This window comes from Chlorocebus sabaeus, chromosome 14, assembly GCF_047675955.1.
Source record: "Chlorocebus sabaeus isolate Y175 chromosome 14, mChlSab1.0.hap1, whole genome shotgun sequence".
In the NCBI taxonomy this organism is placed as follows: Eukaryota; Metazoa; Chordata; class Mammalia; order Primates; family Cercopithecidae; genus Chlorocebus; species Chlorocebus sabaeus.
This window is the reverse complement of record NC_132917.1, coordinates 95,362,715-95,378,234: the sequence shown is the minus strand read 5'-3', so window position 1 is coordinate 95,378,234 and position 15,520 is coordinate 95,362,715. Positions and strand designations below refer to the sequence as shown.

Genomic DNA, 15,520 nt, shown 5'->3' with positions numbered 1-15,520 from the left:
AGCACGGAGCAGGCAGGATGTGGCAGAATTGAGCTCTTCAGCAAGAAACTTCATGGCCACCCTCAAAACTCCTCGAGCGCTGGGGACCCAGTTCTAACACAGGTCTCCTTTCTTTGTCATTCAAGCCAGATTCTTAGGGAAACTTATTTTTTTTACATAGATGCTCACGGATACTTTATTTTTTCTTACCTTTTTGTGTTACACTTGACCCTTGAACAATGCGGGAGTTAGGGCAACAACCCCCAGCACAGTCAAAAACCTGCGTGTAACTTTTTTTTTTTTTTTTTTGAGGCAGCCTCACTCTGTCGCCCATGCTGGAGTGCAGTGGTACAATCTCAGCTCACTGCATCCTCTGTCTCCCGTGTTCAGGCAATTCTCCTGCCTCAGCCTCGAAAGTAGCTGGGACTACGGGCATGCGCCATCATGCCCGACTAATTTTTGTATTTTTAGTAGAGATGGAGTTTCACTATGTTGGCCAGGCTAGTCTCGAACTCCTGACCTCACGTGATCCACCCGCCTCGGCCTCCCAAAGTGCCTGAGCCTGCGCGCCCAGTCTTGCATGTAACTTTTGACTCCCCCAAACTCAACCCCTAAGCTTTATTGTTGACCAGAAGCCTTACTGATAACACACACAGTTGATCAACACATATCTTGGAAGAACTATACATCATATACTGTGTTCTTTTTTTTTTTTTTTGGAGACAGAGTCTCGCTCTGTTGCCCAGGCTGGAGTGCAGTGGCGTGATCTCGGCTCACTGCAAGCTCCGCCTCCTGGGTTCCTGCCATTCTCCTGGCTCAGCCTCCTGAGTAGCTGGGACTACAGACGCCCGCAACCGCGCCCAGCTAATTTTTTGTATTTTTAGTAGAGACGGGGTTTCACCGTGGTCTCGATCTCCTGACCTTGTGATCCGCCCGCCTCGGCCTCCCAAAGTGCTGGGATTACAGGCGTGAGCCACCACACCCGGCTATATACTGTGTTCTTACAATAAAGCGAGCTAGAGAAAAGAAATTGTTATTTAAAAAATTGTAAGGAAGAGAAAATATATTTACTACTCATTAAGGGGAAGTGAATCATCATAAAGGTCTTCGTTTTCATCATCTTCACGTTGTGTAGGCTGAGGAGGAGGAGGGGTTGCAAAGCCAGCTCTCTCAGGCAGAGAAAAGGTAGAGGAGGTGGACGGGGAGGCAGAGGACGGGGGCACACTCAGTATAACTTATTGAAAAAAATCCACATATAAGTAGACCCTTGCAGTTTAAACCCATGTTGGTTCAAGGGTCAACTGTTTTTTTTTGGGGGGGGGGTGAGGGGTAACATGAAAATAATGATGTGAAAAATGTATATATATTAAGATGATGTGGTGGTTGGTTTGGGTTGAAATAAGGACCTACAAGGAATCCTCTGCCTTTAGTCCCCTCTTTCATTTCCCTCCTGTCCTCTTGGTCTTCTGAGGTGGCTGGAGATCCGGGTCCCCAGTGCAAGGCCCCACTGACCCGAGGCCACCCACGAAGGAGGCCCTGGTGAGTGTGCTGCCCAAAGGGCCAGTTGAAAGGTGAGAGATGGGCCAGCCAGGAATCAGCTGGATGCAGGTCCTGGAGGGTGCCTGGGTGGGGCTGCAGGGGTTGCAGGTAGCGAGGCCTTTGTTCCCTGGGAGGGATCACAGGAGCACTTTTCAAGGTTCCTGGTGGTTGCTGGGGGGACTTGCTCAAGTGCTCCTGTAAGTACACATTATCAGAACATGCCTAGAACGCTGCAAATACCAGCTCACAGCGTGGGGAGCTGTCTTCCCAGAAAGTGAGGAAGTGAGCAATGCATCTCCGAACTGGATAAATGTAAACAGATCTGGACCCTCCTGGCCTAATGAATGACCGACCCACAAGTGCCCTTTTCCTTCCATAATTAAACAATTATCAGGGCTCCACAGAGGCCTCCCTCCCCTTTTGGGGGAGTGAGGAGGAGGCAGGTGGTTGGAAGCTGGTTGCCCAATTACATGCTCTGTGATGCTGAGGAATTTGCCCACCTTGCTGCATTTTTTCTCACTTATAAAAGGACCGTAATTCCTATTTCACAGGGGTCGTGTGAGCAGTAATAGCTATCAGGAGTGTCTGGTGGGGAGTAACAGCTAAATAATGGCTGTGTTACTTTGAGGAGGTGATGTGTGTAGCCAGCAGTGCTCAGGCTGAGAGGTCAGACCACCTGGGTCCAGTCCTGCCTCTTGGACCTTGGGCAAGTTACTGGACCTCACTGTGCCCCAATTTCCTATCTGTAAAGTGCAGATAATATAAGGCCAAGCTCACAGGATTGCTGTAAGGATCCTGTGGGTCTCGCAGGTAGAGGTAGGAGCAGCGGGCACACAGGAGGTGCTCAGGACAGGAAGGGGCGAGGTCGGGATGAGAGCCCCAGTACTGCTGGAACCCGGAGAAGCACATACCTCAACCCTGAGGGCAAGAGAGGGTCTACACCCAAGGACTGTGCATCGGTTCTTTGCTGAATTCACTTATTCAGCGAATGTGTGCGGATGCTGGAGGGGTGGTCCTCAGTTCTCCCATCTGACTTCTGCTGCAGTGCACGGGGAGGGATCACCACTGACCACTTTCTACACTGAGAAGCATCTGCCTGTCCTGGCCTGGGCACCCATGTCCTGGAACATCTGTTTGCCTCAGCAAGTAGTCAGTGATCATTTTTTTTATAACTCCTTCTTCATTAAGAGACACAAAGTTCTTTACGTATCATCAGTTTTGTTCTCGACATACTAAGAAGCATGGAAGGGCAGATTTGAGTATCTCCGGTTTATGGGAAAACTAAGCCCAAGGTACTTTGTCAAAAGGTGCTTCCTAAGGCCACCGCAGATGACCTCACTGCTGTTTTGATGCAACAGGGAAACAGGCCACAACAAAGTCTGGGAAAAGTAAAAAAAGGAAGAAAAAAAGAAAAGTAAATTTGCTTTTAAATCCTCTCTAATCTGGCTGCAACATGAAACTGCTATAGGCAGCTCTTGGCTGTAGACAATTTATGTCTTCACAGTTGCATCCCACACAGCAGCTTAGCAGTGGCCTCGTCACCCTGTATGTGAAGGGCAAGTTGTGTTTTCCTGCTTTGTCTTATTTCATCAATTCTTCATCAATTCTTGGACGAATGAGTGTGCAAATACGGGAAAAGAAGAAACTGTCAGAAGAAAAGAGAGGACGAAAGAAAAAGGACCCAACAAGCAGCTTTGAATGAGAAAAAGGGACAAAGGAACTCGAAATCTAATTATCTGTGAAACGAAAACTTGGGAACCTCTGGTTGCAGTGTGATATAGTAACAAACTTCTTCATCGCAGATTAAATCTATAAACTGAAAGATGGGGTACACTCTGGTAAATACATTATTTAAAATAAGGTAAGGCCAAGAGTCATGCCTTTTCTAAATCTCAGAGTCTCTGAGTTGAAAGTGCTATTTAAAGATGACAGCACATAAATGATAACCCTCAGCAGTGCTATGAAAGTCAATGCCTTGGCTTAAAAAATGCTTACGAGCTAAAGAAATTGTAAATACACCTGAGACTTCCTGAATGAGTCAGAATATAGGCTAAGCTGTGAATAAGATCCCAAAACGTGATGGCTCAGATAAGATCGAGTTTCCTTTTTCTTCATGGTCAGGGGGTATGTTCTGCAAGGTCACCCCAAGACCCAGATTTCTTCCCCCTTTGAGCATAATGTTTGATGGAAAAACTGACCCACCCTACCATATCTACCATGCAGCCCGTGGGAAGGCAGATTTCCTTATGCAAGTCATTATAAAACATGCTCCAGAATTTGCAGGAATCACTTTGACTTGCATTTCGTGGACAGAAACGTGGACACCTACCCACGGCTGCCTGCAGGCAAGGCTGGAAAATGAAGGCTTCTGCTGGAAGCTTGACCTCAGTTGAAATTTGGAGTATTCTCCCAGACAAAAGAAGCAGAGAGTGGGTATCAGGGGGTCATTAACTATCTCTGCCGCTTTCTCAGACCCTGCAGTGCTTGGTGTGTGTACGATTAGGGTCTCACCCTTCAGGGCCTGTGGACGAACGTGTTCATCTTCCTGACACTTTTCAGCTGGCCACATGCTGTGCTATACAGGTCTAGAGACTGCCCGTGGGGAGGCCCTGTGTCCATCTGTAACTCCGGGCCTTTGCATGGGCTGAACCTCTGGCTGGAATGCCCCACTCCTCATCAGCCATCCCTGGGATTTTCCCCATTCCTCCAGGCCCAGCTGCTATTAGCAACAGGATCTTGGGTCACCTGGACCGTGAATCTCATATTTTGGGAAAAATAATGGGCCAGATAGAAGCTGTGAACCAAGGCCCCCGTCCCAGGGGACTGGTTTGCTAGTCTGTGTGTTAATTCGTTCAGTAGATATATCGAGTGTGTGATCTGTGTCAGGCCAGCAGCGGGGGATCCACCAGTGAGCAAAACAGGCGGGAATCTGTCCTGATGGGCCAACCGTGGAGGGGGCCCTCCATTGAAAGCAGGTAGTGAGAGCCGTGGCAAGTGCTCTCCTGGAAAGATTACATCCTTAGGGTCTTAAACACAGGGAGCCGGTGCTCCACGCTCTCCACCTCAGCTTGCCGGGAGGTCTGGAATAGGCCAGTCGGGGTCGTGCCCTCCCCATGCTGCAGGCTGGCTTTGGCACCCACCCTTGCTCAGGAGTATGGCTTGCCTGAGAGTCCCACCCAGGGCTGTCAAGAGCACATTCATTAGAGCCTGCTGCCACGTGCCTGATTCCAGTAGAAGCCAGAGATGGCGCCATTGTGCCCACGTGAGCGCCGTCTCCACGGGTAGGACATTAAGCCCAGAGGAAGATGTGTGTGCCACATCTGAGTAATGAGCCATGAAATTGACATTATGAGTTTTAATTATTATTAATGCCTTGCAGGGGTGGCTGGTGTTAATTGTCCTGTAGGCATCCCAGATGGGTTTTCCCTTTTTCTTTTATTTCTTTTTCTTAATGTCTTGAGCCCAAATAATGGCAGCTTAGTGACAATGTTTGAATGAAATTCCTCTAAAGGGGAGCACGTCACAGTGTGAGAAGTTCTTGCAAACGCGTCTGTGGGCAGAAAGCAAACAGGCTCTGGAGCAGCTGGCCACCCTCCTGGGTGGGTGTGGAGGCTGGGACATAGAGGCCTCCGGGTTGCTGCTGCGAAATCGGCAGAAATCTTTTCTCCCCCATAATAGCATCTGCCTGCCCTAGGCCTCTTCCTTGCACTAATTAGTTAATCTTATAAAGAGCTTTGAAGATGAAAGACTCTGGAGGTGCCGGGTGTCACCCATAGGAGCATTTCCTGATGAGATCCAGTTTCTGGCTGCTGCTGCTCATCCAAATAAACTGCCTCTCGGCACCTTCCTTAACTCTGTTTTTTTTCTTTCCCTCACAAATGTGTCCTGCATCTTAAAAAGATTCATTCCCCCTCTTGGTTTTGCTCTGTCAAATCTGGGTCTGGCAGTCTGAGATGGGGATACAGGGGGCTCTCTTGCCTTTTCTCTCCCGCCTTCTCTGTCCCCTACCCTTCTCCATTCTGGCTCACCAGCCAGCAAGGCAAACAGGCCCCACCTGCAGCCCGCATGCTCTCACAGCTTGCTTGCTCTCAGTCCCAGCCTCGAGGCCAGCAGGCGGGTTGGGGCCAGCAGGTGGGTCACCACCTGTGGAGTGGTGGCCAGGAGTACAATCTCCAGTCTGCCCTTGCTTCTGCCCTACTCCTGCCCTGGTTTCCTTTTTTTTCATTAGACACAGGGTCTTGCTCTGTCACCCAGGCTGGAGTGCAGTGGTACGATCATTGCTTACTGCAGCCTCGAACTCCCAGGCTCACTCAGTCATCTTGCCTCAGCCTCCCAATAGCTGAGACTACAAGTACTTGCCACAATGTCTGGCTATTTAAAAAAAAAAAAAAAAAAATTCTTTCTTTCTTTTTTTTTTTTAGCGATAGGGTCTCAATATGTTGCCCAGGCTAGCCTTAAACCCCTGGCCTCAAGTGATTTTCCATCCTCAGCCTTCCAGAGTGCTAAGATGATAGGCGTGAGCCACCATACCCAGCCCCAGATACTTCTTTTCTAACTTTACGCCCTGCATCCCCATCCAGGCCTGACTCAGGACTAACCTGAGTGCCTTTGAATTAACAGCACACAGAGGGGACCTGCTATGCAGGGAGAACACTCCTGGGTCCTGAGGTCATCCGGGTGAACAGCACAGCCTCGTCCTGGGGGCCTTGGTGGCATAGAAGCGAAGGAATTAGGAAGGTGGCTGATAGAGTAAGGATGGCTGGTGAGTGGCTGATGGAATTAGGAGGGCACAGTTGGTAACGGGGGAGCAGTATGGGTTTCAGAGGGAGTGAGAAGGGCAGAGGAAGTAGCATGGAGCTCTGTCTGCAAAACCCTGCAGGTTCTAGGTTCCAGAAGCACAGACTTCTTGTGACTGAGGACGCTGTCTGCTGTGGCTGGGCAGGTGTGCTGGGGCCAGCTTAGGGGACCTCGGCTGCTGTGCCGAGGAGCTCGGATCCCCTGAGGTCAGCAGGCAGCCACTGAAGCTCATAAGTAGCAGGTGTGTGAGCTTGGCCCTGCATTTGGACAGGCTGATGAGCCAGGAGACCACTGGAGGAGGTTTGCACTGGGCGCAGGATAGATGGCATGCAAGGCAGCGGGACGGGGAGGGTGCATGGCCCTCTGGGTGAGAGCTCAGAAGTGGAGTTGGCAGGAGGAGTGCCCAGGCCAAGGGAAAGGGTGGGCACAGGGGTGACTGAAGGTCCCTGCCCAGCAGCTGAGTGGAGATTCCATGGCCACAGGAGGTAGGGCTGGGAGGGACAGACGATGGCCTCTAGGAGCTTGTGGATGTCCAGCAGAGCAGGCAAGCAGGCATCTGGGTTCACATCAAGTCCGCTAATCAGAAGGGACGTCACAGGCACAGGTTGATTTGAGGGCCACTGGCACAGGCAGGTCAAGCTGGGGTCTGCGACAGTGAAGGGGGGCGTCAAGGAGACCTGCAGGCCGCAGTGCTGGTACCAGTGAGGCCATGGTCCCTCCGGAGAATTCATGAAAGGCAGAACCCCTCTGTGACTCAAGAGTGTGTGCCTTGCCTCACAGAGTCCTCTGTCCTGGGCGGTGGCCTACAGCCCCAGGCTGCCTGGTGGAAGGTGCCTCAGTTTCTCTGGTCCTACACCCCAGCTTTCCCTGCCACACTACCTAAGTCGGGGCCGCAGTTACACAATGTGGGTATGAGTGGTGTCTTCAGGGGGCCTTTATGTCAGCCAGTCTAGAGAAGGCCGATGGTGGGGAGGCTGGGGAGGAAATACAGTGTCCCCTTCTCACAGGGACATTGCAGGGAGGTGTGTGTGCTCAGATAGCACGAGCTGGCTGCAGAAGGGAGTGCCGCATGGAGGCAGGTGTAAAACTGGCCCTTCCTGCCCACAGTTGTTACCAATGGTAGCAAAAGTCACCACACAGCCATCGAGTCTGTAGCTCTTATAACACGGCTTTTAAGCCTTACCCTTGTGATTTGGGAATGAAAGGAAATGGAGTCATTCCTTGACAAAGGAAAGCTTTTTTGTGTGCATCTTGTTGAGGCTGGTTTTTCAACTTCACAGCATGTTTTTTTTTTCTTACCATCCCTTTAAAACCGCTTACCTTGATGGATATCTAAGTGTCTCCATGTAGCCAATAGTGAAAATACTCCCATCATGAAAATACATGTTATATTTAACTTTTAAAGTGTTCGTAGACTAAGTTCTATTAGAACAAGGAACCTTACTCTGTCTTTTTTTGTAAACTTAACCAAACAGGCTGGACCAGGGTTTCTTAACCTACTGATGCTCTGGGCCGGGTCTTTCTTTGTAGCAGGGACTGTCCTGGGCATTGCAGGGTGTTTGGCAATGTCCCTGGCTTTTACTTGTTACATGTTGGTAGCACCCCACCTTCCGGTTGTGATAGCCAAAAATATCTTCAGACAGAATTGTCCCAAATTGAGATTCCCTGGCTGGCGGCTGAGTGGCCCCTGTGTGGCAGCGGAATTATTCTGATGGCCTGCAGCCAACTGCCCCTTCCAATTTTTTTCCGACCACAGTGCTTGTCTTGCAAATTACCCCTTGCCTCCGCTCTCTAAAATTGGGGCTCGTTACACACTATTGTGCTCGCACTACAAAGCTATCCAGAATGAGTATTATTGGAAGCAAACGGATTTTTTTTTCTCTTCGAGTTCTGCAATGAAAAATCCTCTGGTGTTACTGTTTAATTGGTTAGTGGTGGCTGTTTGTCAATTTGCCAGCAGGCTCTCTCTTAACTGCTGTCGTTTGACGTTGCTGAAACATAAATGTAGAATGATTGAGTTGCCAACATGCTATTAAGTCCTCCACAAAGAGTTTTTCGATGTACTAGTGCTTCAGGCTTTTGTGCTTCTATTGATTGATTCGAATACTGAAGAACTCCTTGGCATAGGCAGCCCTGGTGAGAAAATGCGGCTTCTGGTAGGAAAATCGTTGGGTATTGACACCCGGACAATGCAGGGCTTTCCTTTGGTTTTCCTCTGGCACAGGATTGACCTCTGACAAAGCTCCCACAGTTGAGCGGGTATTGGCCACCCATAAAGGAAAGGGAGAGAGGCCCGTGTGGCCAGATGGTCATGATGAGACAGGGCCAGTTAAGAGAAGCCTAGGAAGTGGACGAAGACATCACATCAGTTTCGGGATTCTTTGACAGGCTCCTTATCGCTGACAAGCAGAAGCAGCCTAGAATCTTGTTTGGATTTCAGAGCTAGTCATGGTTTGAGACCGAGGATGACAGAACAGGTGCAGACGGATTGGTTTTCCTCCAACGGATACAAGAACATCGCTCATGTTAGGAGGATACAGTCTTACGTCCTTGAAAGTGTACTTCTGGAACAGACTGCTACAGGTACATGCAGCAGAAAGTTGTGTGTCATGGTTGGGGGTCTGTGATGGCCGGGGACTGCTTGTTAGAACCCCTGTGCCTGGGCACAGCCCTTGTGCTCTACACAGGCTGTTTGTCATCGTCCTTGTGTGTGTGCCGCTGGCCGTGAGTCTGCTGAGTGGGACGCTGAGCACGACGGATGCCATGCACGCCTGCTGCTCAGCTTCAACCCCTGGAGCATGCTCTGAGTTGCTGTGACTATTACGTAGAAAAAGTAAAGAAAAAAATTGTTGGATACTTGCTAGAAATCTGGCAGCTTCTTAGACTAAAATGCCTGAGAAATAGGAACCAATGGAAAGTGATTCAGCACAGAGTATTGGGTGAGAAATTCCAAGCCCAGACCCCCGGGTTCAGATTCCACCTACTGCTCCTAGGTGTGTGCCTTGGGAAAGTCACCTTCCCTCTGTGTGCCTCAGTGTCCCCATCTGTACATGAAGATAAGCCAGCACCTACTTCAGAGTCCTTTCTGCACAGAATGAGGTGGTCTGTGTGGAAGGCCCCAGACAGTATCCTATTTAGGAGGAATGGCTATGATGAGGACCCTGTTATCTCGGTAGGGCCTCGGTATGTGCGTGTTCCTGTGACAGGCTGTTTCTTTAAAATATTTTCCACTTGTGGTGCACTTTGTATGCACCCCCAGGACACAGAAAGCCCCCGGGAAGCCCCGGCCTGCCCTGGCAGATCCACTCAGGGCACTGGGAAGGCACATGCCCGTTGACCACATGCTGTCTCTTGCTTGCAGAATCCCTGCCTGCTTCCCTATGGCAAGGCCCTCTACAGCTACGAGGGGAAGGAACCCGGCGACCTCAAGTTCAACAAGGGGGACATCATCGTCCTGCGGCGCAAGGTGGATGAACAGTGGTACCATGGTGAGCTGCACGGCACACAGGGCTTCCTCCCAGCCAGCTATATCCAGTGCATCCAGCCCTTGCCACACGCCCCGCCCCAGGGAAAAGCACTTTATGATTTCGAGATGAAGGACAAAGACCAAGACAAGGACTGTCTAACCTTCACCAAGGTAAGGTGGGCTCTGGGGTGGGCCCCACCAGCCCGTGCAGCCTCTGTGCCACCCAGGGCTCTTCCCAGCCACAGGCCTGCAGCCAGACAGTGCCTTTCCTCAGATTCTGAATCCTGGCTCCTCCCAGAACCCTGAGCAAATGACCCAGCCTCCCTCCCTGTGCCTCCGTGAATGGTAGTTTTTTTGGTTGAATGCTGTGGAGGGCAGCAGCCTGACACACAGCTCCAGCTCAGAGCTACATGAGAGCTTGAGATGATATGAGCCTCCATCAGCACCAAGAGCAGAACCCTCAGTTAACCTGAGTCATGGGTCTAAGCGCTGACACAGATGTGGCGGAATGACGCCTTTCCAGGACTCTTGAGGTCCTGCGAGAGGGGCTTATCAGGGGAAGCTGCTACAGAGACCCTGGTCAGCTCACAGGGAGGTGACAGCTGGGGCCTCACATCCGTGCATCACAGCCCTGTCCTCTAGGGCACCTGAGGCAGGGCCAACCAGGTGCATAGGGAGCCCTGTGAAGCAAACATTTGGGAGCAAACGAAATAGGACTGACAGGTGAAATTGAGTAGGAGGGCTGGGTGAGTGCAGAAGAGACTGGTTCTGGCTGTCCTGGCAGTTGCTGTTGAACAATTATCTGCACCAAGTGCTCAACCAACAAGCTCACACTTGGGTTTTACAGCTGTCCCAGGTTCCAGGGGAAATAGTTGGAACCTTGTTTTCTCCATGTGCAAACCAAAGCTCTGAGAGGCTTTGTAACTTATCCATGCTGGTTGCTAGGTCGTCTCTCCCTCCTGCTTCTCCTTCCTCCTTTCCATCTTCATGTCCTGTCTCCTGTGTCTCCTCCATCCCCTGCCCCTCCTACACCTGCTCCCCGCGGCCCCCAGATGTAAATGACAAAGCCAGAATCCTAATGCAGATCTCTAATGTTAACACTCAACATTCTTCCCACCTCCCTACACAGGGAATTCTTCCCTTATGTCAGCCTCACGGTATTTTAGATGCCAAGAAGTCATTGTGTTCTCTCTCCTCACTCGTTCTGTCTTGCCTGTGTCTCTCTGTGTCAGTGTTTCTCTCTCTCTCTCTCTCTCTGTCACACACACACAGACACACACAGAGTTGTAAATAAGAGAACTAGAATTCTAACTCAAATCTCTGCTTCTAAAGCCCACGTCCTTCCTGCCTCCGAGAGGCCACTGCTCTCTCCCCCATCTGCTGAGTGCAGAGCTCGACGGTGGCACGCTCTGGAGGGCGGTAGGAGAGCCATGCACGCTGTTTTTGAGCAAAATTGGCATGTCCTGCGCGCGGCTGCTATTTATGTCTTGTTCTATTGTTCAGCCTGACAGTGAATAATCTATTTTTCATTCAGGGATTCAACTCCTTCTCCCTTCCTTTTATCAAGGTGTTCTGATGCTAATTCCGATTGTCGTCTGGCTGCACAGCTTCCCAGGAAACTGCGCCAGTGCCTCCCTCCCTCCCAGCTCAGTCGGAGGGCGAGAGGAGCAGCTTCCTTGGGCTATTTTTAGGCACACAGAAACCCACCTTGCTTCTCTGCCCAGTGGACTCTTCTTCCCCAAGAGAAGACCTGGGGCCACTGGTGGCCCAGGTGGTCACTCATGATCAAGAGCAGGGACCTCTGAACTCTCAGGGTCCGGTCAGGGCCTTGCTAAGGAGACAGACCCCATAATGGCTCCAGGCTCCTCCAGGCTTGGCAGGCTCCAGCTGCAGAGCCCAGGCCCTCCTCCAGGGACCTCACAGGAGAGCCTGCTGTGAAGGGGCTGTCGCAGGGCCCTGGAGCCTGTGGGCAGGCCCAGCTTCTCTGGGCGGGAGCAACTGCCTGCCTTTCCTTCATCACCATATAATGTGCTGCATTCCACGGGCCTCTGCCCTGGATGTGCAACCCCAGGCTGAAGGCTAGAGCCCACTGGACAAGAGGACAAAGGGCACCTACCCATTATTCCACAGAAACATACTGGGCCCTGACTCCGTGTCAGGCACTGGACCTGCTGTGCTGCCCTCTGGAGCCCAGAGTCAGGTGCGGGAGACAGGCCAGTGGAGAATGTGCAGAAGACAGGCCAGAGGCTCACGAGCTGCATCGGATCACCAGGGGTAGGCCAGGCATTTAGTGTGGGCTCCTGAGTAGTCAGTGATGGAATTCCATGTTCCATAATTCGCAAGAAACAGTGAAATGAGAGCCGTCAGGCTTAGACTCATTCTGTGGTTGGCATGTGGAGTGGGGGTAGCCGAGCAGGGGTCCGTGTGTTCCCAGGTGGCCAATGTCACCATCAGGGTGGGCGTGGCTGCCCAGGCTCTCTGGAAGGTGACCTCTGGGTTGAACTGGGAGCAGAGGCACCAGCCACGGGAGGCCCAGCGTCTCCTGTTACAGGATCTGTGACGGCTCCCACAGGAGGCGAGGGGGAAGTGTCAGATCACAGATTCTTTGTTCAAGGACTTTCTTTACTTGAATCCTGTGGGTTAATGTGGAGAATTAGAGGCCTTTGGGTGTGATCCCCAGAGGCACCTGTGCTGTGACACGACCTTCCTGCCACGCCCCTGTGTCCACTTTCACCCTCTGACCTCCACGGGGTGAGGTTGGGTAGGGAATGACCACGCCTGCTACCTGTCCTGTCCTGTTACATCTCTCACTCCCCAATGTCCAAGAGACATGGGCAACTCCACGTGACTCTCTGCTCAGTTCCTGTTTTCCCCCACGGTGGGTCCGACCCACCTCACTTCCCCCGTGCCTGGCATGCGGCCGAGACGACACACTGGCTCTGACAGTCTCCCTGTGAATCAGACCTCCAGGGACCAAATGGTTCGTGTGCTGCAGCGTAGGTGCTGGTTCAAGCCAGCTTGGTCTTCCCTCTGGGGAATGATTTTATTCTTTGGATATGTTCCGTCCCGGAGTCAGGGAGGAAAGAAGGGTCTCTGAAAGCTACCATGGTGTAACCTGCCTTTATACAGCATCACTGTGGCAGACTGATGGAGTTTAAAGTAGGTGGATCAAAGCAAGATTTTTACCTTTGGTGTTTGCTTTTGAATAGTCCTGTTAAAGGGGCATTAATTAAAGTCCTTCTAAAATCTAGTCTTTGCTTTATTTCAGAAGAGAATGAATAATCAGTTTTTGTAAAGCAGCTTTAAAAAATGACATTTTATTACTTCTTAGTAGTCCCACTCCAGAAAGCTGGGCATGTGCAAATAAAAAGACGACAGGTAGGAAGAGCTGTGGGCCCAGCTCTGCCAGCTGGTTTCTGAAGAGCCTCCACACGTGCTGGGTCAGTCACCCGGGAGGGGCTGGCCTTGGCAGGGCCTTGCAGTGAGGGCCCCATGCCAGCTGTGTGACTTAGGGTGACATATAACCTTGCTGGGTCAGGAGCACCTTGTCTTCCCAGTCAGGATGCCAGTGTGCACTCTGGGGTGATACAAATAAATTGCTGAGCCTAGGGCTTGGAGTGCAGGAGGGGAATGTGAACTACTCTTTTCTTTGAGTGGCTAATTCTATATTGTCTTCCTCAGTTCACCTGCAAGATTCGACAAGGGTTTATTGAGCCTCTACTCTGTAGCTTTCAGTTAATGAGAACATTGTGGTCGCCTTGCCAAGCAGCTGCGTTTGCTGTGCGGGGCCCGTGCTGCTTTTCGTGAGTTCCAGCTGGGATGCTCAGGCATCCTCAGAGGCCGTGGAGCTTTCTTAGAGAGTGCCCGCTGATCATGGAATCACTTTTGCACATGACTGCAGCGGGGCCCCCAGGCTTGCCATGTCTGCCCTAATCCCCACCAGGTGTGCCATGTGAAGGAGCCACAGGCCTTGGTGGCTGCAGCCACTGTGCTGTCCTAACCCTCATCTCACCCTCAATTTGTCCTGATCTAGTCAGACCTTAAGACTCTTCCATGGCCGGGCGCGGTGGCTCAAGCCTGTAATCCCAGCACTTTGGGAGGCCGAGACGGGCGGATCACAAGGTCAGGAGATCGAGACCATCCTGGCTAATACGGTGAAACCCCGTCTCTACTAAAAAAATACAAAAAAAAAAAACTAGCTGGGCGAGGTGGCGGGCGCCTGTAGTCCCAGCTACTCCGGAGGCTGAGGCAGGAGAATGGCGTGAACCCAGGAGGCGGAGCTTGCAGTGAGCTGAGATCTGGCCACTGCACTCCAGCCTGGGCGGCAGAGCGAGACTCCGTCTCAAAAAAAAAAAAAAAAAAAAAAGACTCTTCCATGTGACCTTCATATGCTACTGAACATTTAATCATTTCTCAAAAGTATGGGAAGTCTTACCTTTGTGAATTAACCTATCATTAATTCCAAACTCTGCTCTTCTGATCCTAGGGACAGACGTAGATGGATAAAAATCAAATATAGATAGAGTTTGGGCTCTAGCATGAAGTAGACACAGATGCAGATCATGGTACTTTTCTTGAGTAATGCATGGTGACTCGAACATTTACTTAGTCTTTGAGTTGCTTTTTTTTAACTACAAATGGAGTTGATATTAGGATTACATGAGCAAAGGCATTTTAAAACCCAAGCTCAAAATAGGCATTCCAATAAATATTTGCTGTCTGCCCTCTGCTTTCTTCCTGTCTCAGGAAAAGTTGCACTTCCGTCAGATGGTACGTATCACTTTTTATGTTCGCCCAGAATATTTGCAGGAAAGTAAGCCACCCTCCTAAAGACAGACTGCATGGAGAATGAGAACTTGCAGGACTGGTCTGCTATGCTTTTACTTTCCTGGTGGCTGAATTTCAGAGAGGATTGCCTGGGGGTAGTGGGGCTCAGCCCTTTTGTGTCGAGGCCACAGTCCCCTTACCAGCAGAGCCAGGCGATGGGCAAGCTTCCAAATTTGCAGTGTCATCTCTGCTTCTTCCTGACTGAGAATTGACATTGCTTTGGGGGCTGAGAAGACGAGGAAACTTTAGCTTTACCTCTTTTCATATCGTGAGATAAGCTGGTGCAGAGCTGGGGGCTCCATGTCATTCTCTGCCTTCCTGGGCACCCTCTTGGGCTACTTTACCCTGAAGTTATCCAAGAAACTCAGGGAACCAGTTCTCCTTTTTGACTCCTTGCTTCATGGATTTCTCCTCCCAGGCTCAGTGCACCTGCAGCCACCTCTGTACACAATGATAACTCCTATGAAGGAGGCTCAACTCGCAGGGCACGGGGCAGAGGGGAGCAGAGCACTCTCGCAGCCCCTGCAGACCACCCTCACCCAGCCTCTTCTGACAGCAAAGAGAGTTTGAAGAAACTGCACAGATAACAGTTTTGATTTGCAGGCAAAGCTTGGGCTGTATCTGAAGCTTTGCCGGAAATTTTCAGAACCTACACAGAATGTGAGCTCCTCTCCACGGACACGCCTGGCTCCTGGGAGCGGTCCTAGCCCTGGCCACTGCAGCTGCCTCGCCTGCTTTCCACTGGGTGCCAGACCCACCCCTGAAATCTGCGCCACATGGAGCCTCTGCTCAGAGTCCTCAATGGCTACCCACCTGTCCTGGGGTCATGGCAAAGTTGGTGCTGCCCAGAAGACCCCACCTCACCCAGTCCTTGCTCTTCAAGGGCCTGATCCACTTCCGGCCCCTGGCTCA

General features: G+C 51.1%; 2 protein-coding genes across 2 annotated transcripts in view; one reads left to right on the top strand and one right to left on the bottom strand.

The window, feature by feature from the left end:
* Positions 1–15,520, top strand: part of SH3RF3 (SH3 domain containing ring finger 3) — a 375,116-nt gene that overhangs the window by 205,779 nt on the left and 153,817 nt on the right. Inside the window, exon 2 of the mRNA XM_008008347.3 lies at positions 9,677–9,952. Within this exon, the coding sequence (XP_008006538.1) occupies positions 9,677–9,952 (276 nt within the window). The remainder of the gene's footprint in view (positions 1–9,676; positions 9,953–15,520) is intronic.
* LOC103241225 (uncharacterized) lies at positions 6,156–7,046 on the bottom strand. Its single transcript, XM_037994235.2, is given in 5 exon segments — positions 6,156–6,292; positions 6,295–6,581; positions 6,583–6,634; positions 6,637–6,808; positions 6,810–7,046. Coding segments are annotated over 5 exon segments (885 nt in total).